Here is a 25343-nt window from a genome sequence, read left to right as displayed (position 1 = left end):
GCCCTCTGATTGCTACATCCACAGCCTCTTTGCATTATGTGACGCTGAAATCGATTCTTTTATGTTGGACCTCAGGCATTTCTGCTATACGCACGTCATCGTAAGCCAAACTGCCTCGATCGAGTAGCATAGGCACGCTGCACCACATAGCATGCATCATTGTATATGTAGCCAGAGAAGCCGCTGTTGCCTCGTGCAACTGCGTTTGGATGCTGTGTTCTGTGAACTGGAACTTTTCTGGTAGCTGGTTGATCCAGTCCTGTAGCTCTTCATCTAACATCAAATATTTGTCTGAAGGTGGCCATAAAATCGCTTCAAGTATCTGTCCACATTTCCAAAGAGTATCTCAACAGCGAGGAAATGCCGTATAATATCATCCAAAGAGTCGCTTTGTAATACCTGTTCTTTCAATGTTCAATAGCTGGATGGAATCCCCGCAGCAAAGGGCGTCTCTTTAACGGTAGGTAGCATAGCATCGCATTTCAAAAGATCCAAAGATTGCGGTCTGCTCGTTTCGGCAGATATAATTCTGCATAGCCATGTGCGTAACTTGGTCGCTTCTAGACTGATATTTACACTCGACGATGTGCCATTACTACTTCGTCGAAGGACCCGTCTTCTCCAATACATCGGTGTCTTTAAAGTCTCTTCTTTATCCAAGCTTAATTCAAGGCACATTTTCGTCAATATCACCGCATATCGCGGACCTACCGGCGTTAATATCAGAGTACATTGTGATAGCTGTATATAGTTAACTATCTTACACCTGAAGAATGACTGTATTCTCGGCTTGTGATCACACTCCACAACTGCAGATTAGATAAACTCGGCTCCAGCGAGTCAATCCCGACGCCGGCGCGGGCAGTAGTTGCAAATCGTTCACCAGCCAAATAAGGTGGATCCGTCTTGATAGCAAGATCATCTAAAAATCTTTTTATCAACGTCAAAACACCATTCTAAACCTACTGCTTGTATTCACGTCAAATCCTATTGGGCTTACCTCGCGCCTATGCTCAAAACGGTGTAAAGTAAAGGTTTTGAAACTGTCTTATCGATAATGGATTGCTCAAAGATACTGCGATGGAGCAGTGGAAAGGCAGTGTTGCGGCGCTCAAAGTATAGATCGATGAGCTGTAGCATGAGAGCATCTGATATGTAAAAACCGAGCAGTTTGAAAACTCCTTGGAGAGCTAAAAAGTAACCCAAGATGCCCAACACCAAATCTAGCATTCACCCTGTCTACAAGGAAGCCACAAAAAAGATGAGGACGTTTGACGCCTCCAATATGCAGCATCACGATGCAGCAGAAAAACGTGCCGCCATGGATAATCTCATCATTTCTAATTTGCTTGAAGGAGTGAGCAATGTAAAACGGCTGCGTGAAGTACTGGTTAAGACAAGATATCGAAAAGAATGGTCATAGACTTGAGGCTGCGTGAAGTACTGGTTAAGACAAGATATCGAAAAGAATGGTCATAGACTTGAGCTACAATTTATCCATCCATTGGGAACGGAGGACGAAGTCCCGCCTGCAATTATCTTTTTGTAAGTGAATCAGAGTTTTTGGATAACATTCCCATGGGTCGTTAACATGGTTGTATAACAGGCACGGATGAGGCTTCAATTTTGGGTCAAAGCATACGCACAGCTACCTTGTTCGATAAATATGTAGTTTATCTTCCATTGAAGGCATACATCGAAACTAATTGCCCGATTGTCTATTGAAATAGCTCGCCAATGAAGCTCAGGTTGCGGTCGTTTTCGTGGAGTACACGTTAAGCCCTGAAGTCAAGTTTGTCGCAGTTGAGGAATGCTACGCTATTCTTTATTGGGTCCATGAAAATGCTTAAAGTATTAAGATATGCCCAAACGGTGACAGTGCTGGCGGATATCTCTGCAGTTGTATCTAATAAGCTATTGATAACTGGCAGAAACGAGTTTTTAGCATAATGCTAATTTGGTTATGTGGTCTAGTGCTCGCTAACGAAAACGGACATGGCGATATTTTAAAGTCATAGATGCTCGTATATCCTTGCACTGCGCCTTCACGCGACCAGTTTGAATCGGCGAAGAGTATCTCCTCTCTCGCCAAGAAGCCGAAATGTGCCTGCAAAGCTACTTTTCAGACTCACCCTGCGAATTAAATAACAAGTTGGCCACACCGCTATTTGCGACTTTGGAGGAACGGAAAGGTTTGCCGCCTGCTCTTGTTGTTGGCAAGTCCGATTTGCTTCGAGATGAAATCGAAGCCTATGCGGACAAGCTTTTGCAGGCCGCAGTTGATACACAGGCTGTTCGTGTGCTTGGGGCTGGTACTAAGCTGATAATGTATATACATTGCCTCTTTATTTGAGAATATCTGACTAATCGAAAACAGTCCATGCGTTCCTTCAAATAAACGTTGATATACCGCAATCGATAATAGGACGTAGTCTTCTTGTTCAGCAATTAAAACGGCACATGGGTTACTGGAACAATAAAACAAGCCAAGCTTCAAGTGGCACTGCATCGTGTAAATGCATAATCTAATTTTAGGTCATTAATAACAATGGGTGCCTTGCATGTCAGAAGTCTCCTTGAGGAGCTCACATTTGCGGGATCGCCATTTCTCACCCCGGTCTGATTGGACCCGGCGGTGATCGGCACCCTGGTAATACGGCAGATCTGATACGCCGCTGATCTTGGATATGCCAAGGATTTTGTGAAACCGTCGTCGTTTATTTCTCGAGACTAGTGACAATCAACGTGAACTCCTTTTGCACTAAAATTCGATGGCAACGTACCTTAGCAAATGCTCAAAAGAAATGAAAACCAAGTTCATCGTATTGCTTACACTAAGCTACGTCGTCCTTCTCTATATCCTCGTAAAGGCCATGACTGGCTCAGAAGCGGACAACAAGCGAGTTTCGGATCGACAGAAAGTCACAGACAATGTAGATCACGGAGCAGCTTTTGTTGAGGACACCATCGTCAGTGACGAGTCGAACGATGCAGTAATACAAGAGACAGACGCAAAGGAAGTGCCAGATACAAAAGAGGAAGAAGTGAAAGATGAAGGTTGCAACGGTGTTTCCGTCGCAAGGAACACGGATCCGAACCACACGGCGGCCCACCTCGAGTTTTGGCGAAACCTCGATGAAAACACAATACAGATGTATAAGGACGCATGGAAAAATTTTATACGCAAGGAAAATGTAAAACCCAAAGATGGTCAGTTTCAAGGACGCGGGATCGTTTTTGTCGCTGGCAACCGAGATACCCTGCAACGCACAGTTACGTCTATACGGCTACTACGCCATTACGGCTGCAGCCTTCCTGTTGAGGTATGGTACTTTACAGCGCAAGAGCGACCATCTCCCCAAGCGGAAAGGGAGCTGGAAAGCCTGGGCGCCACAGCCCGCGATATGGCGGATGAAAAATTACCGCGCCCGATGCAAGAAAGACGCGACGCAGACAAACAGTACGTGTATATTGGATATAATAGTACTATACAAACAAATATGTAATATAATGCTTACCGTAAACGCCAGGTTCCAGATAAAAGCTGCGGCTATCATCAACTCTTCTTTCCGTGAAATCCTTTATTTGGATTCGGATAACGCCCCAACAAGGGATCCTTCTTACTTGTTCCATTCGAAAGGTTACACGGAGACAGGAGCAATCTTTTGGCCAGATTTCTGGTACGCACAGATGATGATCGACAATGGTAGTATCCAAATCACCCACTGTTCCTAAATTTCTATATATAGGAAAACACACAGTGAAAACAGAATCTTTGACATACTTGACATTTCTTGTCGAGATGCTTGGGAGCAGGAGGTACAGTGCTATCTACAGCAGCCGCGCTGCAATCAACCACATCCGGGCTAAACCAAGCTTTTTTCCTTTTCCCGTGATACTAGTCCGGTCAGATGGTCATTGATAAAGTCAGGAGCTGGCTCCCGCTGCAATTAGCACACTATATGCAGGACCACCACAAAGTATACTTTCAGTTCCTAAATGGTGATAAGGATACGTTCCAATATGCATGGAGGGTAAAGTATCTACCCTAGCAGGATTTCTGGATGCTCGATCTAACGGTGACTTTAAAGGCTCTCAAGTATCCATTCCACATGGTAGAAACATTTTTGGGCATGGGAGGCTCGACAGTGTGGGGACGGTTCTGTGGCCATACAATGCTTCAATACGATACTGAGAGCAGCCGAGATGGCGATGCACCCTTGTTTGTTCACGCAAATCTGATGAAAATCACCGACAAGAACCAATTTATGCAAGATCACCTGGGACAAACTGTCGAAAGACCATGGCAAGAGATTAAACGGTACAGCGATAGCAAAGGGAGAACCTGGCTTATGCCGACCTTTTACATTGCTCCTGGCGGTCGTGCTTGCATGGATTTCTCCAGTTTCCAAGGCGAACCTAGCATAGTAGTCCAGAATTTTGATGGAGTCCTAGGTGACTTTCAGGACTTGTACTTTGAATTTGGTGGTATTGGCGGAGAGACCCGCTCGTAAATGAAACAATCAGAACAGCGAAGGTGCTTTTTGCTTGACAACACTTGAAACTCAGCGCATGAAGCTGGGTGCTGGATGATGCTCGCCTACAGCCGGTCTTCGCCTTTCTCTTGTACCACTTTATACACACATGGCTGCTAATGACAGGAGCACATCTCATGCGAGTCTTGAGAGCGAAGCAAATAAAGGAGATCAGCACGAAAGGAAAGTAGGAGACTATACCATCATTCAAAAGATTGGTCAAGGATCTTTTGCCACAGTCTACAAAGCGCAGCATAAGGCAGGTCTTTGCACTTATCGTCGTTGCTGCCAGCATTCGAAATCAAGACTATCCGTGAATGCTGGTAGCTGCAGTGGCGACCCGCCGCAATGTTCAGTATATGTAGCAACTTAGCTAACACTTATCTGTATTACAGACCACTGGCCGAGTTGTTGCGATAAAGTCAGTGCTGCGGTCGAAGCTTACAAAGAAACTGCTGGAGAACCTTGAATCAGAAATATCGATATTGAAAGCTATACGACATGATCACATTGTAGGGCTGATTGAGTGTCAGGTTTGTTGATAAGCCGGCCAAATAGTTTGTTTGCAAGCGCTGATGGATATTGGTCTATGACAGAAAACTGATACGCATATCCACCTCGTTATGGAATATTGCTCCATGGGGGATTTGTCACAATACATTAAACGAAAACGCTCAAGCAAATCATCAAGAAGTGGAGCTGTACCTGAGCGGATACTTCGGCATTTCTTAAAGCAGCTTGGTAACTGAAACAGCCAGCGGCGTTTATCCATGCAGGAGGCTGACTATACAGATACACAGCATCCGCACTCAAGTTCATGCGATCACACAACCTTGTCCACAGAGATATCAAACCACAGGTAATGTAATCGCTGACATTTGGCATTTTGAACATACAAATCTAATCATTGCACATAGAATTTATTGCTGATACCACCAGAAGAGAGCACCGTAAAAGATGGATCGGGCATGCCTCTCTTGAAATTGGCCGACTTTGGTTTCGCGAGATTTCTTCCAAATGCCAGTCTAGCAGACACACTTTGCGGTTCGCCGTTGTACATGGGCCCAGAGATTCTCGCCTACGAAAAGTACGACGCCAAAGCAGATTTATGGAGTGTAGGAGCGGTATTGTACGAGATGGCTACAGGACGACCACCGTTTCGAGCGCAGAACCACATCGAGCTGCTGAAACGAATACAAGAGAACGGTGATAAAATCAGGTTCCCAGACGAGAGACAACCGTCGGACGATGCTTCTCGGGCAGACGTACCGGCCATCGGCAACGACGTGAAAGATTTGATCCGAAAACTCTTGAAAAAGAACCCTGTGGAAAGAATATCATTCGAAGAGTTCTTCATGCATCCTGCAGTTACCCAAGATACCCAGCCTACCCCTTCATCTACAAGATCCTTATCTACATCCGTCCGTCCAAAACCATTTGCAGCACCAGCTTCGTTGCCAGCAATGAAGACAACACGACCACTCAGTGCTGACTATGACCCGCCGCCTTTTGCTCAGCCTCCAAATACACCGCGACAGACACTGGAGCAGAGACCTCTATCAGCTGCTGATCGTTTCCGTGTGGCACCACAGCGAAGGTACAGTGAGTCGATCTTTGTATTGATAATCAAATCTTTGCTCAAGATTTGTTTAGGTTACAGAGTGACAGTAACGTGCCATCCCATGAACGAGAACAGGGTCATGGGAATGGTGGGTGGACACGTAACGATACAAATGACCCAGGTACCATGATGATCAAGCGGAACCATCATGGAGGGACAGAATCAGAGGAAGATGTCCTTCACGAATATGTGGTTCTGGACAGGCGAATTATCGAAACGAATCAATTCGCGGATGGTACGCAGTTAAATTAGAGTTTTTTCCGAATTTATCATGCATGCTTACTGAAAATTTATGCAGAGATCAGCGCGTCACCGCGGGCAGAGAGTATGGATCGACATATGCGTCAAGTAGCCATACCGCGACGAGGGTCTAGTGATCTGCCGAGCCCATCGCCTCCTTCACTGGGAACGACGCCCCCATTCTCAATACCGCGTGAACGCAAAATCAGTACGGGCAGTGCAGGCTCCGCGTTAGCAAGAGCATTGTCGATGGCCTCGGTGCGTCTCTTTGGCGCAGGGAACTCTCCTCCTAAATTTGGCAAATTCCAGCATCAAGAAGCAGGATCGCCGCGCGGATTTATGATTACAGACGGCCGCATCGATGCGGAAGACAATCAGGCTATGAAGGACATTGAACGCATGGCATGCATGGCACACGCTGTAGCACGATATGCGGATACAAAGTTCGACCAGTTAATCGGCAACAGACCAGGGAACGAGCTTATTCTGGCTGAGGAGACAATGGTCCTTCACATCAAAGTGCTGGCACTTTTGGAGCAAGGTCTTGAAATTGCAAAGAATTATTGGAACCAGATAACGGATGAAAACCTGCGCGCTGCACCGTTTCGGCTCAACGAGTCTGTGCAATGGATGAGAGAGCGCTTCAATGAAAGTCTCGAGCGGGCCTCTTTCGCTGGCTCCAAATGCGAACGGGACGATGAGAACGGAGCAGGAGTATGCGTGGAGAAACTGCTTTACGACAGAGCATTGGAAATGGTATGCTTCAACTTTGCATCAACGAGTACTATGAACACTCATTTTGGAATGTGGACATAGAGCCGGGCAGCAGCGGTGCAAGAACTCGTGGGTGAGAATCTGTCAGGGTGTGAACATGAATATCAAGCGGCGATATGGATGTTGGAAGCCATTCTAGTGGCACCTGGAGACGACGATGTTGTGATTGAGGAAGATGACCATCGTATCATTAACAAATGTAAGCACTGATACAGATGACTGAATGGCTTTGCTGTGCTGTCTAACGAATTATCTATCTAGTTATCGGGTCTATAAAGCATCGTATATCCGTACTTCGTAAAAAGCGGGACGAACTCGAAAATAGAGCACAGGATATTCGATTTGATGCATAATAGTATACAAGAAGTTACCAATAAATGTAAATTGTACTTGTTTACTTGTCTTCTGCAACCGGTGGTTCTTCCATTTCTTTCCAGATCTTTTCCAGTTTTGCTCGCTTGGCGGCGGCTTTGGCCTTGTTCTCGGCACGTTGGATCAAGTACTGCCAATCAAGTTAGCAAATTGATTGCTTGTCGAATGTCGAAATATTCTGTACCTCTTCTTTCAGACATTGATCAAGTCTTTGCTTGGCTTCATTGCAGGCACCAGAGAATTTATTGAAAAAGCTAGCACGGTGGCATTCTTCCAATGCTTCAATGGCTTCAAGACAGCCTTGGTGTTTATGTGTTGCCAATGGCGGATGCATAACAAATATCTGCGAGGGGAGGGAAAAAAGGTGGTCTGCTGCCCTGTTCCCCGACAGTGCAGAGAAAAAATTCGGGTGATCGGGTTGTACCAATGGCCGCTGCTTGTAATCTCTAGTAATATTTCCGCTTGCCACAAGGGTACTCTCTGGTTTTTATGTAAACAGAGAGGAAGAAAAGAGGGAGAGAGAGAGAAGAATGTTTATTAGCGATAAAGCATTATTAAAGACTGTCAATACGTTGGAAAGATCGGCCTCCTTTTGGTCGTTCATGCAGCTTCGGATTATTCTTGGCCAATGTATCTATTAGTGCAAAAGAAGTGATTGGTATCATTGTACTCAAAGATGCGCTTTTGCAGAGGACAAACCTCGATCAAGTTTAGCAAAATCGACATCGCAGTCGTGTCTGTCGGGATAACGATGAGAATCGCAAAAGACATACTCGCACCGGCATTTGTTGATGGTCTGCTTTGCCAGTGGCACCTAGATGGAGCATTGTAAGATAAGACATCAGGCGAATAAATAGAAATAAAAAGAGATCTATCTACCTTGACCCTGCATTTGAAGCAGCGGCCCTTGTTAGTCTGGACGGGCTTGGTGTTGTCGGCGGGGGGAGTGGCGGGGGCAGGTTGAGTAGTAGTGGTGGTGGTGTCAGTAGTTGATGTAGGTGTAACAGAGGGACTCTTGGCAACTGGAGATGGGGATCTAGTATGTTTTCGGGAGATGACCAAAGGAGATGCAGATGCTGATGTGTTTGATTGGCTTTCACCAGAGTCATTGCCGGTGGGAATTTTCGCACTTGGTTCTTCACCTATGTACATAATTAATATGCTTTCTTAAATCCAGCTGCGTTAGGCAAGCTTACCTTTATTATCCTTGTTCTTGTTCCGCTCCTTGAAGCACTTGGAGCACATGTTGTCGTATAATTTGTTACCATAGAATCCACAGCCTGCACTGCATAATGTCGGTATGTTCTTCGAGTCGCTCTCGTCCATTTTTGTTGAAAAGGACGGATGTTTCAGGGTCAGCTGTAAATGCGTTAAGAGAGTACGGGAAGCCGTTTGAAATTTTCCTCGTTCTGCTGACCCTGAAACTAAGAAGACCTTCAAGCCTTTGGCTTTTTCTCTAGCTCTGATTGACATCGGCTATGAATGGTGAAGAGCTCGACGATGTTTATCCACTACCTGCAACACCTACTGCAGTATCCAGCAACGGCAACAACAACGCCAGCACTGGACTGAACGAGGCGCGCTCAGGCAGACCGCTGCAATCTAGACATCGACCCTTGGTTGAAGATCCTTGGATATGCACTGCCGACGAGGACGAAACCGATATCGATCTTTTGAGCCATCCATACTATTCGCAAGAGTATGAAACATCGATCACCAGCTCCTTGCCGCGAAGCAATAACATTCAACATCAAAATTTGCATGAACAAATCCAGCTGCTCAAGAACCAAATTGCACAGAGAGAAAACGAAAGAAAACGGAAGCTTTCACCTACTATAACATCCATATCTCAACCAGCCAAAACTTTTTCAATAGACTCTACGCAGACAACAATCGTTACCAAAGACGAATCAAATCCTACCTTTGGCTCCGAGGACATATCAATGGAATTGAGTAATCGCGATAAAAGCCAAGTCTCAATAGAGCTTCCAGCGAATCAACAAATTGAACAAATATCATCAGTTGGCGCTGGAGAAGATATATCTGAGGTTGAGGAATCGTCATCCGATGAAGAAAAAGAGCTTGAACTGAGCATGGAAGACGCCACAAAGTTTGAAGAGGAGGATTCTTTGTTGATAGAAATGAAGCAGAGGACGGAAACCTTGGAGACCCAGCTCGCTCAAATCCGTAAACGCATGGAAGAACTGGATAGAGAGAAAACGAACGTCGACATGGAAAAGCTCAAGCTGAAAGTGCGAGCGGATCTTTTGAGGAAGCGACTAGGTTTAAGTGCGCCTGGAGCAGCCAAGGCCGAACGACCAAGGTCAAGACCTGATTTTGAAACGCCTTATTATGAAGACGATGTCAAAAGTGCTGATATGAGCATTGATGAGGAGGACGAATATTATCCAGAGAACGATATGCTTAGCAATAACCAACCGATAGCCAGACTAGTGTATCCAACTGCATCTCCTTACGTCCCTATGCCTTCCTTCGCTACACCACCGATATACGCAAATAATACCCCTCCAGCCCCATTTCCAGCTCCTCAGATGCATTCGATATCGCCATCTCCAGCAACGATGGCTCCTCCGCCTCCAAGTGCTACCAAGACCCGGTTATCGGCAAACCGAGATCTAAGTAGTCGGCCACGTCAACAAGCAAATGCTCATCCTCCTCCTCCGCCTCCTCTTACTCCTCTGCCTCCATCCAAACTTGCAGAGCAACCATCGGCTCCCCCGCCCACCTCACGCGCATCTCTGGAACCTCTCGATACAAGTGACTATCCGGCTCCAATCGATACACAAATGACCAACCTCAAAAATTATTTCACTCACGTCGAAGAATTAATCAAAATACGCTTTTCAAATGATCAAACTCCTGAACTTGCGCAGGAAGAAGCGAGAATTGAACCAACCGATCATATTTCACGTTTTGTATATGTGGATAACATGCTACTATCGGTTGACTCTATCATCAGCGACAACAAGGTAGGGCGATGAGGAATGCACGGAGAACAGAAAATACTGAGCTAGCATTCTATACGCAGATAAATGACACCGAAAAACAGTTTCCGGTAAGTTTTTGAAGTGACGCTTCATCTTAAAGCCTCTCATTTGTGTGTTTCGCAGGACGATCGATGTTTGGACAGTCTGCTTTTGCGAGTCCTATGGCTAAGAAGTGAAGGTCATATCATCATCAACGAAAATGTTAACAATGCATTGGGGAATTGTCTCAGACACGTCCCGAAGGACATCGCGGATCGCGTTGAGCAACCGGACCGCTGGGGTGATGGAATGTTGATGGGCACCAAGCATATGCTGAAGCAAATAGCATTATCTTTTTCTAATGTACAATTGCTGTGGATACTCTTTGCCGAATTATCGCTTTATTGCCACGGTGCTACGGAAGAGTTTAGCCAAGATGTACAGTTTATCTTTGACAGGATACCAGTCTTTGACGTACATTGGCAAACTATGCGGGCCACGGCAGCATTTCCATACTGGGAGCCTCTTCGAAGTGACTTCATGGCCAAGGCCCAGTGGAGTAAAACTGGTGACGAAGCTACAGGTGAGCTACATGTGCATATCTTGCTTTCAGCAGAGAATTTCACACTGAAGGGATGATTCAATAGAATACGAACGGAGATCACAGATAGCGACAGAGTTCATGCTTCGAATACTGCGTACGAAAGGACTGAGGTCAGTTTTGAGGAATATTCGAGCTGCAGACGGTGATTACATCAATGAAACCACGATACAACCATTCTCTTTGGAGGAGACCCAGAATCAAGTGCATCTCACGGACCATGACACTTACATATTATGGATGGCCGTATTGTATTACTACGTGTGCCAACAAGCGCCGAAAATGTTATGTAATCATTGGTATGAAGGCTTGACGCGGTCGGGCGAGCCATCATGGTCGAAGCCTCTATTTACCATCGATTGGAATGAGATTGTGTCGCAGAAAGCACTTACACGAAAAGAACGGTTCGGTGTTGCCAACATACTCCTATCGATGCTGCGGTTCTTCACAACCAAGGCGACAAAAGACAAAAGCAAGCGGCCGCTCATGCTTGCAACCTGGCAAACACTTTTGAACTTTCTGACAAATATCAATTGCTACAAACGTGCGGGCACTTTGGTGCTTCTGCGTAGCGGGATGGACTTCGAGTTTTTGCGACCTGAAAACCTTGACTGTGCGCTTACTCTTCAGTCAGCCATGGGAGAACACCAGCACGCTGTAAAGACGATAAGCAGCAGCCTTGATAGTCTTTCGATTGAGAAACAGCTTATGATCGTATACCGTGCAGCCTTCCTGCTCAATTTATCGAAAGACAGCGATCAAGAAAAGTTGGAACTAGCTGCGCACTTGCTGTCGCTTCCTCTTCAAACGTACTTTGATACATCCGCCGTCGTTCTCGCACCGGGAGGACCACGAATTGATTTTGTGCGCCGGATGTATATGGGCGCTCTCAAGTTGGATCCTGTTCTAGCCGCGCCGACCAAGAAGAAACTCAACAGCTTCGAATTTCGATCAGCTACATTTTCATGGATCAACCTGATGTTCTTGACACAGATCAGTCTGTGGCTATATCCAAACGATACTATGCAGTACATATTCCAGCAGCAGCTTATTACGACAAGGGGCAGTGCAGCCAACGCTCTGCGATCTGAGGAATCCAAACGACTCGTAACCGAATATGCAAACAATTGTCTTTTACATTCACATGCTATTTCTTCTCAACTTTAGAATCTATGCTTGTAAAATAAAATGCAGTCAACTACAGTGTCTAATCTTTTCTTTGTCGTTCGTGATATTTCTTGTAAGGTTCGAAAACGAGATTTGGTGGCAATTCATTGGCTTTCTGTTGGAAGAAGCGTTCAACTGTGGGGTTTAATTCCTGTTCATCCTTTGCAAGGAAATGTGCCAGCAAATCATCGACTGTTCGGATATTGTTGAGCTGTCTGTTGGATACCTCCTTGCCTACTTGCTTTATGCTCTCTTTCACAATCTTGACACAAGTCACGTGAATACATACATTGTCAGAAGCAAGCCTCGCTGGAATATTTACCTTGAACTTGACATCCTCCTGGTTCAACTCTGCTTGGCTCCAGTTGTTTTCGTTGAGACCTGAAATATTCTCGAGGACTATCGATCGCACGGTTGATTTCAAAGCTTCGGGATCTCGCACTACTTCTTTAGCCTTCCAACTGTCATATATCCAGTAAGCGAGTGCTCAAAACCTGGCTCCTTCACGTCATGTAGCTTACGACTGGATTTCGTCCTCGTCCTCGTAGAATTTGACTTGGAACTTGGAAGGAGGGATCGTACTAGTTTGTTCGGTTGGAGGTTGCGATTCAGTAGGTTTCTTTGCCCAAGGGTTGAAGCGACTAAACCCTCCGGCGTATGCTTTTGAGGAGGTGTGCAAAAGTGCTCTGCTGTTCTGTAAAATGCGTGCCCTGGCAAGCATTGTGGTTTAAAGTGGTTGCGTTGGAGAGAAATAAGGAAATTGGCGCTTCCCCGGCCAGCCAAAATTTTTGGTGCTGTTGAGATATTCTGATGTCCCGAATTTCTTCACCACCTCGTTCCCATACCTTTAGACAAAGTGTACTATTTGAAGTCTCACGTTGCCTACGTTAATTTAATCAACAATAAAGACCTTTAAAGTGTATAGCTATATGTTAAAGCAGCAATGTTATCTTTTACGATACGCAGGTGACTACAGAGTCACTACATCAACATCTTGTTATCATACAAAATCATTAAGCAAATATATCGCTGCAATGTAATTGTTTCTATGATTGCCACTAGCTCTGAATATAAGAAACCATCGTATTCGCTGTAGTTTACTATCAGTGTTTGCCTCCCAAAAAAGAACCGGATTCTCAAATTGGCAACCGCGCAAAAACGATCAACGTCTTCTTCCTTGCTGCACACAATGTCCTCCGAGAAACGAAAAGACTCATCAGAGCCATCGCCTGCAGGAGGCGCTTTGGTCAAACGAGCAAGACAAGAGGACGAATCAGCAGGCAAAAGCGTTGTACTTTCCTCAGAGCGATCGGGTATCAGCAATGCCTTGGTCGGCACGGTAAGCTATTTGAATCTAGACATGCCACGAGCAATCTTTTGACTTATCGCTTAGGTAAAACGTACTTCTGGTTTGCAAGCTCCAGTAATGCAGCTTATTGGACATGAGGTACCTTGTGAGACGCGCTTTAAATGTTGAAGGTTCAACGCTAACTTTGAACACACAGGGCGAGATCTTTACTTGCAAGTTCGATCCTAGCGGTGAGCATATCGCAAGCGCTTCGTTTGACCGCCAGATATGTGAGTTTATAATGTGTGCCATATTCATGATCAATTGGATGCTCATTTATTTGTTTTTCTTTCATAGTTTTGTGGAATACGTATGGTGATTGCAAAAATTATGGAGTAATGAAAGGACACACAAATGCTGTTATGGAATTGCACTGGTCTCGAGATGCTAGGTAACGTTGAACAGGATCTTGAATTTTATAAGGAGCAATGCGTGATGCTGACATTCTTGATACGATCAGCCAAATATTCACATGTTCTGCCGACAAAACGCTGGGCATCTGGGACGTTGAGACTGGTGAACGAGTTCGACGATGGAAAGGTCACACGCTTGTAGTAAATAGCTGCCAGGTGGCACGTCGTGGACCAGAGATGGTTGTCTCTGGAAGCGATGATAAAACGATCAAACTGTGGGATAATCGGTCAAAGGAGGCAGTACAGACATTCGAAGATAAATATCAAGTCACCAGCGTTTGCTTCAGCGATGCAGGCGACATGGTTTACACAGGAGGTCTCGATAATGAAATTAAGGTGAGATGAATATGAATATTTGATGCCATTTATTGTGGTATACTGAGTCGAATGTAAAGGTCTGGGATTTACGCAAAAAGGCGGTTGCCTACACCTTATCCGGCCATCACGATACAATCGCTGGCATGTCACTAAGTCCGGATGGATCATATCTCCTTTCAAATGCAATGGATAATACAGGTACTATAAAACATCTATGGACAGTATTTTGAGAGGTTGCTGACGGATGTTGTAGTGCGTATTTGGGACGTGAAGCCTTTTGCGCCGGCAGATAGATGCACCAAGGTTTTGGAAGGAGCTCCGCACGGTTTTGAGAAGAACCTTATAAGACCTTGCTGGTCGACTGACGGAAGCAGAGTAGCATGCGGCTCGGCAGATCGTACTTTGGTTATTTGGGAAGTGGCATCAGGAAAAATCCTCTACAAATTACCAGGACACAAGGGCTGTGTCAACGACGTAGACTGGCATCCAAAGGAACCCATTGTCATGAGCGCTAGCACAGATAAAACGATCTTATTAGGAGAAGTGAAAGCAACTGCTTGAAAGAAATATATGCAAAATGTTTTGTATTTAGATATACTACATATGCTATTGATTTCTTTGTTTCTGCTGCCAATACGACTTTAACATCTTGGTACACTCCTCTTCTGTGCCATTTGGATGATCCAATTGCCAAATCATTAATGTTTTCAAGATATCCGCCAGGATAGGACCCGGCTTGATACCAAGGAGCTCTGCCACCTTCTTGCCCTGTCACAAAGTTATTAGGCGGCTGTAATATATGATAGGGATGAAAAGCTACAAAGTACTTACATTGATCAAGTACTTCCATTCATAGCATTTCGTAATGTCATATTCGATTGCTTTCTTATGCAGGTTCACATATTTTACAACTATTTCTTGGGCAGCAGCATCTACAATATCTGGGATATAGCAAATATCTTTGAAAGTCTATATCAAAATACACATACCGTCGATCTCGTCAGGTTTGTCCCAAGCAATTGATGGAAGCTTTTGCAGGAGCTCGTCGATGCAGGCCACTTTCAGAGTGGATTCCCAGCGTGCACCCATATCTCGAATGATCATACCTAGGATCGCTGTGAGCTGGCCCGAGTCGCAACAAAAATGCATTCCCTCGTAAATACCTAGTTCGCTTCGAGAAACTGGCTGCGATGTATTATCGTTGGCTGCCTGCTGAAACATGGGTATACCTTTGAAAACAGTGGAAATATTTGTTACATCTGCATTTGGCGCCTACAAAGACAATGTCAGCCGCAATGGACGCTAGGAACTTCTCACTGTCTAACCTTCAACGAGTCTCTGAGCATGATTTGCACAGCAGGCACTTGCTTGCCTTTTTGTTCACTAGTACCGTTCAAGAATGGAAGAGCACATGCAGAATAGTAAATCAGACGAATATCACTGGAAGATGTTGTTTGGAAGTCTGCAACGTGCTTAATAAGCCTATTATTTTGTTAATGACCTTGTCCCTTGACTCTTATCCAAAGTTATGAACATACCATTCTGCTGCACCGACCGCGTGTACGGCCCGGCGAGGATCTGCAATTGATCCAGATACAAGGGCAGGAGGCTGGAAAACGATATTGTACAAATTAAGAGAATAAAGAAGCTGCACAGCTTTTAGAGGAGATGGTCCAGTGATCATTTTCTCAACTTCGGTCAAGATACGTTCTCTGCTGATCTTGCTGTTGAGTGCTTCGCTGATGGTTGGATTCTTTGCGGCCTCAGCCAGCTCGTCAACCAGCTCGAAACTGAAGCGACTTGCAAAACGAACACATCGTAAAACGCGCAAAGGGTCGTCTTTGAATGTTTCATACGGTGGTAGCGGCGTGCGGATCAAACCAGCTTGCAAATCCTCAAGACCCTAAAGACAACTGGTTGAGCAAAAGCGAAGCTTGATGGTTATGGATAATCAAGCCTTGCCTTCTCCGTGAAATCCTCCACTTTTCTGGTATCCACATTGTAGAAAAGACTGTTGATGGTAATATCGCGCCGGTATGCATCTTCCTTTGGAGTTCCAAAAGTCTATACATCATCGTTAAGATAATGTAATACGATCCGCTTTAAAATTCTTCTTACAATCTGTGATGGAATTCTGCTATTTTCGTCATAGACTTCTGTTCGCAAGTTTGCAAAATCAACCTCGAGTCCATACAGCCTTGTAGTAGCAGTCTCGAGATGCTTCGACTTGGCTGGGTTGCTTTCGATTTTGGCAATTCCCTTTGTAGGGGCTCCAACACTTTTTAGATATTCATTTATGTAGGTGGCAAACTCATATCCCATCATGCTATTCACAGCCACATCGAGATCATGACATTGGTCGCCCAGCAACTTTTTCATAACGTAGAATGATATTTCAGCCACGACGTCCCTGGGGACCCAAACTCGCGTTTTTTACTCTCACTATACCTTGTCTCGAACCCAGCCACCAGCAATGCGTGCTTCAATCCGTGGAAGCTCCGGGCGTTGAGACGAAATGTAGTCAGAAACATTGTTGAGTAAATCACAGATATCGCGTTCAATCTTTGTAAGGTTGATTTTCATGGTGTTGCCATTCTTTGCAACACCGTAGGTCCACTGCTCAGGACTAGCAGACCGACGTTTGGGTGCAGACGCCTCACCCATCGAGTATGTTCTAGTACGCTTCTGTGTCGTCACTATTCTAAAGTGTGGAGCAAGACCTGCAAAGCGAACAACGTTCTTCGCTTTATGCCAAAGCATGCGCTGCGGTCGGTCGGCGAAATGATTCAGAGAGAACAAAAGGGCGGCAGCGCTTGCTGTGGCTTGTGAGGAAAAATTTGAAGTATCTGGAAAGGGCTAATGCTGTGGTCGGCCTCTTTTTCCCTACTTACTTAGCATCAGTCAACATGGGTCGTATGGTAGGCTCATAGATCTCCCTGCTACGTCTCGCCGCATTTGTTAACACGCTCGCAACAGTACAGCCGTGGTAAAGGCATTGCCAGCAGTGCCCTCCCCTACCGTCGCTCCCCTCCCTCGTGGTTGAAGGTAATTTCTTGGAATCTCAAAAGAAAACTCGCACAGTTTCTAAAGGAACACGCAGACCTCTTCCCAGGAAGTCGTCGACATGATCTGCAAGAACGCCAAGAAGGGTCTCTCCCCTGCCCAAATTGGTGTCATCCTCCGTGACTCTCACGGTATTCCCCAGGTCAAGAGCGTTACTGGCAACAAGATCCTCCGTATCTTGAAGAGCAACGGTACGATCTGCTCTTACGCTGCTATAGTTTAGTTAATAACGGTATTGACTCTTTATTTGCATGTAGGTCTTGCTCCCGAGATCCCTGAGGACTTGTACCACCTTATCAAGAAGGCTGTCTCCATCCGCAAGCACTTGGAGCGCAACCGCAAGGACAAGGACGGCAAGTACCACTTGATTCTTACTGAATCCCGTATCCACCGTCTTGCCCGCTACTACAAGACCTCTGGTCAGCTCCCTCCCAACTGGAAGTACGAGTCTGCCACCGCTTCCACTTTGGTCGCCTAAAGTGTTTTGATCCAATAAAAGCTGAAGGCATTTGGAAATGTTTTGTTGATTGCAGGCTTTTTTGTCGACAAGGTATGAGATGTTTGCCTATACGATGACATGGGTTCGTCTTCTGTGTATATTAGTCTATCGCTGGGTTTGCCTTTTCCCTAATGATGAAGCAATACAAATTCATCCGATGCCCAAATTTGATGTGGACTTGGATATTCACGCTGTCTGAAGGAAAAGGTTTACCCTTAATGGTGCGATAATTTGAGGAATATCGCTAGGTGTGTCAGGAGAATGGTTGATTCAGGGATGTGCTGTTTTCATATGGTGTCGTGAAATAAAAGGTTCAATATTTTGCCTTTGCAATATCCATATGCAAGTCTGCTGTTAATTTTTCAATGTGTATAACAACATTTTCGGTAATGACGGCCAATATTTGCTGCCAATATCAAAGCACATGACTAGGTCTTTTGGACCTTTGCAAGTTCCCCGTGGTGGTAACAGCTATTCGTTGTACAAAGAATGCAATGAACAACAATACAGTCGTTCTGAGGAATAAACAAACCTAACGAGTTCCACATTTTAAGAGCCATGCAATACATATTCAGTATCAATTCACTCGTTTGAAACAGCTTGCTACGCCGGTCAGCCTGCTTAGCAATCTCCTAAATGGATTGTAGTGAAAAAGAGTACGTCATTTCCATTTGGGGCGCAAACTTCTTGTGGTAGCCGAAAGCTCCTTTCAAATCTACAAAAGGAAAACTTTCTTTCAGCTTTTCCATGCTATGACCTTAGGAAACGAAGCTTTATTTTTCCTTGATTGAAAACGGTATAACTGATAGTCAAGCTTTCCAGGTTTTTCCAATACGCTGAGCTTCTTTCTAACACCAACAACATTTGCAAGCAACAAGTAACTTAATATTGATGGTCAGCCATAGGAAAAGTACAAAGTAGCCAAACGAGGGGACAAATGATTCTCAGTTGAATGCCAAGGGGGATGTGAATTGCACGCACAGGAATCTGCTTATTTCGAGAGTCAAGGCGAGAATACAGTAATATATAGTTAACAATCTCGTAGCCTTGCGTCTAGGTTTAGTGAATATATGGAGAATATGTTAAAAGAAAGGTAGTTCTCAGCTGAAAATGTTTATTGTGTGGAAAGCCATTATGGACATTAACTTTGGATCGATCGATCTATCCTATGCAAAAATGCGCCCGATGTATCTAGAAAATGTGGAATATTCAAGTGTTTAGTCGTTAGGCTCTTGAGGTGTCTCAAATATTTATATGTGACAAATAGAATGTATTAGCCGTAGGGGTCAATGATCCTTCATGTGAAGGCATGATCTTTAGTTCCGGATCGTCAACTACTTCCTTCATTTTATTTACTATATCACCAAATCTCGAAAACTGCCGGGAATCCTGTAAGGATATCCAGGTCTAATCTGTTGAAATAAGTTCCCGTAAAACTCAGGAATGCAGCTGATGGACAGAAAACAGGAGACTTGACACGGTCTGTCAGAGCTGCACACACTAATATATTAGGTCTTCTATAGAAACATCGTGGACATTACTCCTGTCTCCATAGTTTTGTGAGGAAACGTTGGGCCTAACACTAATTTTCATTTCAGACAAGAAATTTAATATTCTCTAGGCTAAGACTTGGAAGCAAATACAACTGTGTCACATTTCTGTACCAAGCACTGTAACTGAGTTCGTATTCACATGTCTAAGCAAATCATGGGAATATAGCACAAGGGAATCGAATGAGAGTTAGTGCATAACGCGGGGGGGGGACGTGATACAGATTAGCCAAAGCAAGAGAACACTAGAAACATTCTTTCTTTCTGTTTGTCTCCGATATGGAGTTTTCTGAATGCTGCATCCATCCGAATATCTGTCCTATTTTTACAGCCATAGCACCAGATTTCAGACGATCATTACAGTATTAACAGCGACAGCAATGAAAGACCGTGTACAAAATAAATTTCAAGCAAATACATAATTACATACCAAGTTAGATTGTATAGTAAGTATTCTTCTACTCTGCATACTGTTTAGTCGAATTAGATCAGTGATGGTATCCGCCGTTGCTGCCTAATAGATGTGAAGAGGAGATCGTGGAATGAGGCCCAATCGTGAACATATTATCGTGATCGAGTTTTCGTGGGTCATCTATAGGTGACATAATGTAACGAGGAGGCGTGCGCACCTGGCCCGTGGTAGCATTGTAATTAATTAGATCCTGCTCGACTTCGCGATTGGCCTGTGCATAATGTGAAGGAGATGGAGGCCGTGGCGGGTCGTATGTGTAATTTCTGCCGTCGCCTTTCAAGAAGTCCATTGATACGTCGTTCACTGCGTATTGAGGAAGGCCTCCGTCCGATATAATTGTTTGTGAGTAGCCATTTCCAATACTGCTTCTTGTACTAGAATTATATTTGTCCCATTTCGAGTTTGTCGTTTCGAATGTCGTGATATTTCGGCCATCTGTCGTAGTTATGGTACCGGATGGGTCTGACTGACTTCCTGAACCGCTTACACCAGAAACACCAAGGGAAGCTGTCATACGTGGGCTTTGAAAGTAACGAGTTAGTGACAGGTTAGGAATTCGGATGGTATTAAAAGCGTACTTTAGGATAAGAGCCAATTCTACGAGGATGCTTGCCATTGGTCCGTCGTACGTCCATACAGCAGATATCGCTAGGTTAAGACCCGTGCTCCGAGTTATCGGGTCCCGGAAAACGCCATACATGCATAGGATGAAGGCGAAAACCCAGAGACAAAGACATCCGATGAACATAATTGCTTTGACCTTATGTTGCACAATATTTGAGTGACCGGCATTTGCAAAGACATGACAATGGTAAGCTTTACCTTGAATGCACCAGTCTTAATCTTTGCGATATTGATTCGCAAATCGTGCTGCATTTTCAGATGATGCTCCAGTAATCGTAAAAGACGGATACCGGCAACCAGAATCATAAAGCCAAGAGAGCCGCAATAAATAGTCCAAAAGTAGTACAATGCATGTGTGAATTGCGAAGCCAGAAAGTCGTCTCCGCGATCGGCAAAGATACCTGCCGCTATAGAGCAGATATTGTTACTGATAAACGGAAGAGTAATAAAAGTGGTGCCCAGAATGTCGATGCGTACGGGCGAATGGAACCACGCGTTGTAAATTGTCTTGCTGCTCTGTGTTCTACGTGTGAGTACCGCACGTGATACGAAATTATCACAGAGGTACGTACATCGGACACGGTGTGCGCAATGCCGAAGACATAGCAAGAGAAGGCTCCAAGACCAAATTGCCATGGTATTTCATATATAACTATTGCAATGGATTTTCCGGATTAGCGGGGGCCAGAGCGGAGGCAGTGATCGACAATTGCTTACATGAACGAAAAATGGGATTAGGCGCGGTATCAGTTACGAGTATAATAGCTTGAATCATACGTACTGCATAGAAGAGTAAATAAATTAGCTTTCATTAGACTAAATTCTGTATTTTAAAACGTACATAGATTAAACAGGATGGCCATAAATAACATGGCTTCAATTGGTTTGGGTCTCACGAAGCCGGTGGGCGTGCGGCAATCAAATATCTTTTGCTTTCGGTAGAATACTCGATAGTATAAGAGCGCAATGGCTATTAATGTTAAATGAGTTGGATGCCCTGGACATCATCATAGGATTTACCGTGCGTTTACCTATGCCGGATACAATGCCGGACCAGACGGCATTTATAATATACATAATGACCATGGCTTCATGCTCTTCGCAACTACCCAAGGTTAAGCGCCAGTCACAATGGCAGACACCTTGGTCATCACAAATTCGCCAGAAAGTGGACTGTTTTCCGTCAGGATTGATCATGGATATAACATTCGACCGAGAGGAACGCAAGAAAACAGCAAAAGAAGGAAAATTTGCGGGTGCGTACGAAATGAACAAAGTTTAAATGAGATCCTTTCTTTTCAGAACCAGCGGTACCTGACACGGAAACCACCCAAGGAGTAGAGCTTTGTTTGTACTCGCTTTGCGGCACATCTCCAGCTTTGACCTTACGGCAATTGGAATCTGCAAGCGCATTCAAAGCCAGCGGGGAAGTAACACGATGATATGAAATTTCAGTCCCGGGAAGTTTTGGGCCAAAGTTCACGCTAGTTGTACAAAGCATGTTCTTTATAAACTGTCAACTAAGCTTTGAATCGGTCTCTCTGTTGTGACGGGCACAGACATTAGAACTGAAGGAAGGATAAACAATGTTAGGAGTCGTAGCGGATCTGGGCTAGGAATGCTAGGGAGTCACGGGCGTTAAATGTCCCTTGGAGTGAGGAGGCCTGATCTGTACGTGAAAGTATTATGAATTTCTCTTGTGCGATGGAGATCCACTCGGTAGCACAAAAGCAGACATATCCAGCCTGTTTAATGAAAAGTTACTAGTTTTCACGTTGAACTGCACCCAGGCCATTGTTTCTTCTCCGCGCTCTGAAGCATATCATGCCTCCGATGGGCGGGAAAGCCTTGTGACCCCACAGTAAATCAAGGCGGGTGGGTAGGTGGACAGATCGCGGCACTTGATGTTTACGCGAGCATTTCTGTCAATAGCAATCCAAATACGTGGGAATGAACAAGGCAATATTGACCAGCTTGCTCAGCAGCCCAATTCCTGATCACGTGCGCGACTTAGTTTTCTGTTTGGGCATGGATTGGACAGGTACTGTAAACTAAACAGTTTGCTATTGCTGTAGAGCATAAGGCTGACGTGATCCACTAGGTAGCGTCGGGTACATTTTCTGCGTACAAGGGTTCGAGGATGCATACATTGCCAAGTCTATCTGCACGCTAAACTTGCCCAAAACTATCAATGACATCGGCAACTTCCTCTCAACGCTAGACAACATGTACATACGGAAAAACCACCAGGAACAGCTGATGGACATCCTCCTTTCGGCCATAAACAGCAAAAAAGTGAAGAGTTCCTTGGACGGTTAGTCTACAACGGGATGGCGAATCAAGTGCGAATGAAGGAGAGCATTCTCCAAACGTCTTTTTCACCCCATGCAGAAAACGTTGTGCCTCGGCCATGGAAGAAAGCGACCTTTCCGACATAGACTGTTAGGTTTCAATGCATGCGTTGGTGTCACTCCCATTCTTATTACGCGCATCACTTTTTTTATCATAGCCACTATCGTTACCCTTTATGTACCTGTATACACCATGTTTGTGAAATCACTTCATATACATCTTTAACTGTTTTTCGTAAATTGATGCACAACAAGATACAGATGAGAAATGGCAGAATATGGTTGGAAAATCCGTGGATTGTTATATTAAATAATGATCCTGGATCGCTCGACGCCAAACTTCCTTGGGATCCCCTCCAGAGATGAAGATACTGCAAAGGTTTCTTAAAGGTCTTGTTGATACCGAAGTCCTGATAAAGTGTCCGTTACTGCTCTTGAAAACACAATCGCTACATCGCTGAATAGCCACACAAGAGCAATGAAAGGGTAGAAACGGTGCGTGCGGAAAGATCACACCCAAGAGAGCTGGCATAAAGGCAGACGGTGGAAGGCATAAAGGCTTCTATACACCCACGGATCAGTTACGATGAGCAGCAGAGCCTGAGAGGTAAATGGACCTAGCGGTTGTCCAGCGTAATCCTTCCATGCATCAGTAGCGCCCAAACATTGCGTGTTTTGTGCAGCTGCTTTTGCACTTGCCTTTCCTTTGTTCACGAGGCAAGAATTAAAATTGTTAGAGCTGTTGCGATACCGACAGAGTTGGAGTGCCAGCGAGCGGAACTTCCAAAAATTTTACAGGGCGCTGATGGGATGCCTATTGGGCTCGCAGGGGTTTAAACTCCCGCGGGCACGTCAGAACAAGGCAAATCGGGCTCAAATTTTTATGCATTGGCCCACAGTCATGAGAGTGGCCCAACCAATATTTACTTTGGCCCAAATTCAGACCAGTGACCCAATATCTGTACTTCGTTAAATCTTCAGACTTGTGTATAGGAGCATTATCCATAACGAGATAGTGACCTTTCATTTGTAGATATTTGTCCCATTTCATCCAAAGTATCTTTCAAAAAGCTAATATAGTGTCCCATAACTGTACCAGTACTCAAGTATCCAGACTCCTGTCCAGCCTTTCTCTTCTTCATAGGTTTTGGTATTCTCAAGCTTACTTTAATTAAACCTGAAGCAGAGATAGCACCTAAAATACTCGTGATCTTCGCTCTCGTCGTCAGCACTATAACAACAGCAGGAATACCTTTCTTAGACCAGGTCCTCGTACGTTTCATAGTTATATGAAAAGCAGACTCATCAAGAAACACACAGTTGGTCATGAAGTCCATGTCAGTTTGTTCCCACTTGCGAACCCAATCATGTCGTTCCTCAATCTTTTCTGGTTTGTTTCTCTCCACGGACTGAAGCTCTGCCTGTCTAAGTGAAAGATTGCAGTCTGTTCTCATGAAGATGTAGACAGTGCTAGGGCTGACATTAAGACCATCGAACTTCCGCATTAAATGCTCAGTTACTTCGGCAACTACAGCTGAGGGTTTAGCATCAATATGCTCAATAACGGCCGTTATATGTTCCTCAGTCAGAATGCGTCTACGACCTTTCTTTTTCCCACTCTCAAAGATGCTATCGGGAAACTCCTCATTCTGTTTGACCTATCTTTGAGCTGTGCGCACATGAATTCTTAACTGCTTTGCAGCAGCCGAAGCACTCATACGCTTCTCAATCTTCAGTTTGAAAAACCTAGCCTTGTCCTGCAGAGTAAGCAGTATAAGTACGCTTTTCGGTCACTTCTCTCATACGAGAGTCTTAATCTCTAGGCTTATCTACTTGCATTGCGTTAGCTCGAGGTGAATTCTCTGCAGGTTTCTTTGCAAATATTGAGAATGAGAACTAATCGTTTCGAGAGCAAACTGTTCTTGGTCAACGATATAGTCCATGGACTCAGGTCTACCATTCTCATCGACAACGTTTCCTTGTCTATATTCGTATAAAAATCGAGCACTCATGTTTGGTTGTAAATAGTGAATACAACTGCAGCTAATATAAGAATTCCCAGCGGCAACCTTTTTCTGAGCATGCGACAATTGGATTTCTTACGTAGGCGACATCTATTTCTAGAAATGCGACAGGTATTTTTTGAAACAGCGCCATTGAATTTCATTGGCTGCGACATCTCATGTTAACTTCATCTTCTCTTGTACCTAAACGATTTCGGACATCACTGCGGCAAAGAATGGTGTGGCTATACTAACGGCGACCTGCGCTGGACCGCAGTGCAACGCCAAGTGACCTCAAACGCAAAGAGCAATGATTTAGACAAAGCTTTGAACAAGTCAACTTGATATCGGTGCTAAACATGCCAGCTAGAATACCAGATAAGATTGAGATTAAAACGCCCAAAT

At 44.7% G+C, this 25343-nt stretch overlaps 13 protein-coding genes across 13 annotated transcripts; 6 read left to right on the top strand and 7 right to left on the bottom strand.

Annotated features, from left to right (window-relative positions):
- Window positions 1–34: 34 nt before the first annotated feature.
- Window positions 35–1230, bottom strand: VTP01DRAFT_5289 (uncharacterized protein; the record flags this gene model as incomplete). Its single annotated transcript, XM_069384064.1, has 4 exons — window positions 35–322; window positions 460–707; window positions 767–930; window positions 1001–1230. 4 exons carry the CDS (start codon window positions 1228–1230, stop codon window positions 35–37), a joined length of 930 nt encoding a protein of 309 aa, XP_069235522.1.
- Window positions 1231–2101: 871 nt separating this feature from the next.
- VTP01DRAFT_5288 (uncharacterized protein) lies at window positions 2102–4514 on the top strand (the record flags this gene model as incomplete). Its single annotated transcript, XM_069384063.1, has 6 exons — window positions 2102–2328; window positions 2789–3460; window positions 3531–3680; window positions 3762–3819; window positions 3903–4034; window positions 4092–4514. The coding sequence occupies 6 exons, from the start codon at window positions 2102–2104 to the stop codon at window positions 4512–4514; spliced, it is 1662 nt and encodes a 553-aa protein (XP_069235521.1).
- Window positions 4515–4644: 130 nt separating this feature from the next.
- On the top strand, window positions 4645–7523 carry VTP01DRAFT_5287 (uncharacterized protein; the record flags this gene model as incomplete). The annotated part of the gene is made up of 9 exons (XM_069384062.1): window positions 4645–4794; window positions 4931–5068; window positions 5132–5276; window positions 5336–5394; window positions 5453–6132; window positions 6189–6391; window positions 6455–7152; window positions 7213–7369; window positions 7432–7523. The coding sequence occupies 9 exons, from the start codon at window positions 4645–4647 to the stop codon at window positions 7521–7523; spliced, it is 2322 nt and encodes a 773-aa protein (XP_069235520.1).
- A 41-nt stretch (window positions 7524–7564) lies between these two features.
- On the bottom strand, window positions 7565–7876 carry VTP01DRAFT_5286 (uncharacterized protein; the record flags this gene model as incomplete). Its single annotated transcript, XM_069384061.1, has 2 exons — window positions 7565–7672; window positions 7727–7876. The coding sequence occupies 2 exons, from the start codon at window positions 7874–7876 to the stop codon at window positions 7565–7567; spliced, it is 258 nt and encodes an 85-aa protein (XP_069235519.1).
- Window positions 7877–8096: 220 nt separating this feature from the next.
- VTP01DRAFT_5285 (uncharacterized protein) lies at window positions 8097–8868 on the bottom strand (the record flags this gene model as incomplete). Its single annotated transcript, XM_069384060.1, has 4 exons — window positions 8097–8176; window positions 8242–8356; window positions 8422–8684; window positions 8739–8868. 4 exons carry the CDS (start codon window positions 8866–8868, stop codon window positions 8097–8099), a joined length of 588 nt encoding a protein of 195 aa, XP_069235518.1.
- Window positions 8869–9020: 152 nt separating this feature from the next.
- On the top strand, window positions 9021–12297 carry VTP01DRAFT_5284 (uncharacterized protein; the record flags this gene model as incomplete). Its single annotated transcript, XM_069384059.1, has 4 exons — window positions 9021–10532; window positions 10592–10618; window positions 10674–11112; window positions 11177–12297. 4 exons carry the CDS (start codon window positions 9021–9023, stop codon window positions 12295–12297), a joined length of 3099 nt encoding a protein of 1032 aa, XP_069235517.1.
- Window positions 12298–12337: 40 nt separating this feature from the next.
- VTP01DRAFT_5283 (uncharacterized protein) lies at window positions 12338–13018 on the bottom strand (the record flags this gene model as incomplete). Its single annotated transcript, XM_069384058.1, has 3 exons — window positions 12338–12559; window positions 12620–12758; window positions 12819–13018. The coding sequence occupies 3 exons, from the start codon at window positions 13016–13018 to the stop codon at window positions 12338–12340; spliced, it is 561 nt and encodes a 186-aa protein (XP_069235516.1).
- Window positions 13019–13486: 468 nt separating this feature from the next.
- VTP01DRAFT_5282 (uncharacterized protein) lies at window positions 13487–14937 on the top strand (the record flags this gene model as incomplete). The annotated part of the gene is made up of 7 exons (XM_069384057.1): window positions 13487–13636; window positions 13691–13744; window positions 13803–13875; window positions 13943–14036; window positions 14106–14394; window positions 14454–14574; window positions 14630–14937. The coding sequence occupies 7 exons, from the start codon at window positions 13487–13489 to the stop codon at window positions 14935–14937; spliced, it is 1089 nt and encodes a 362-aa protein (XP_069235515.1).
- A 45-nt stretch (window positions 14938–14982) lies between these two features.
- Window positions 14983–17136, bottom strand: VTP01DRAFT_5281 (uncharacterized protein; the record flags this gene model as incomplete). The annotated part of the gene is made up of 9 exons (XM_069384056.1): window positions 14983–15144; window positions 15208–15308; window positions 15366–15482; window positions 15540–15648; window positions 15702–15858; window positions 15915–16279; window positions 16339–16440; window positions 16495–16746; window positions 16825–17136. 9 exons carry the CDS (start codon window positions 17134–17136, stop codon window positions 14983–14985), a joined length of 1677 nt encoding a protein of 558 aa, XP_069235514.1.
- A 146-nt stretch (window positions 17137–17282) lies between these two features.
- VTP01DRAFT_5280 (40S ribosomal protein uS15) lies at window positions 17283–17917 on the top strand (the record flags this gene model as incomplete). Its single annotated transcript, XM_069384055.1, has 4 exons — window positions 17283–17294; window positions 17353–17421; window positions 17477–17630; window positions 17697–17917. The coding sequence occupies 4 exons, from the start codon at window positions 17283–17285 to the stop codon at window positions 17915–17917; spliced, it is 456 nt and encodes a 151-aa protein (XP_069235513.1).
- A 2059-nt stretch (window positions 17918–19976) lies between these two features.
- On the bottom strand, window positions 19977–22085 carry VTP01DRAFT_5279 (uncharacterized protein; the record flags this gene model as incomplete). The annotated part of the gene is made up of 7 exons (XM_069384053.1): window positions 19977–20720; window positions 20783–21100; window positions 21157–21236; window positions 21302–21364; window positions 21426–21554; window positions 21616–21726; window positions 21899–22085. 7 exons carry the CDS (start codon window positions 22083–22085, stop codon window positions 19977–19979), a joined length of 1632 nt encoding a protein of 543 aa, XP_069235512.1.
- Window positions 22086–22534: 449 nt separating this feature from the next.
- Window positions 22535–22903, top strand: VTP01DRAFT_5278 (uncharacterized protein; the record flags this gene model as incomplete). The annotated part of the gene is made up of 2 exons (XM_069384052.1): window positions 22535–22625; window positions 22686–22903. 2 exons carry the CDS (start codon window positions 22535–22537, stop codon window positions 22901–22903), a joined length of 309 nt encoding a protein of 102 aa, XP_069235511.1.
- A 542-nt stretch (window positions 22904–23445) lies between these two features.
- VTP01DRAFT_5277 (uncharacterized protein) lies at window positions 23446–24440 on the bottom strand (the record flags this gene model as incomplete). Its single annotated transcript, XM_069384051.1, has 4 exons — window positions 23446–23639; window positions 23863–23995; window positions 24102–24130; window positions 24188–24440. 4 exons carry the CDS (start codon window positions 24438–24440, stop codon window positions 23446–23448), a joined length of 609 nt encoding a protein of 202 aa, XP_069235510.1.
- Between the last annotated feature and the right edge of the window lie 903 nt (window positions 24441–25343).

The sequence above is a fragment of the Rhizomucor pusillus genome (assembly GCF_041956525.1).
Source record: "Rhizomucor pusillus strain CBS 183.67 unplaced genomic scaffold VTP01scaffold_21, whole genome shotgun sequence".
NCBI classification, from domain to species: domain Eukaryota; kingdom Fungi; phylum Mucoromycota; class Mucoromycetes; order Mucorales; family Lichtheimiaceae; genus Rhizomucor; species Rhizomucor pusillus.
The sequence above is the reverse complement of the archived record's forward strand: the minus strand, read 5'-3'. Positions and strand labels throughout refer to the sequence as shown.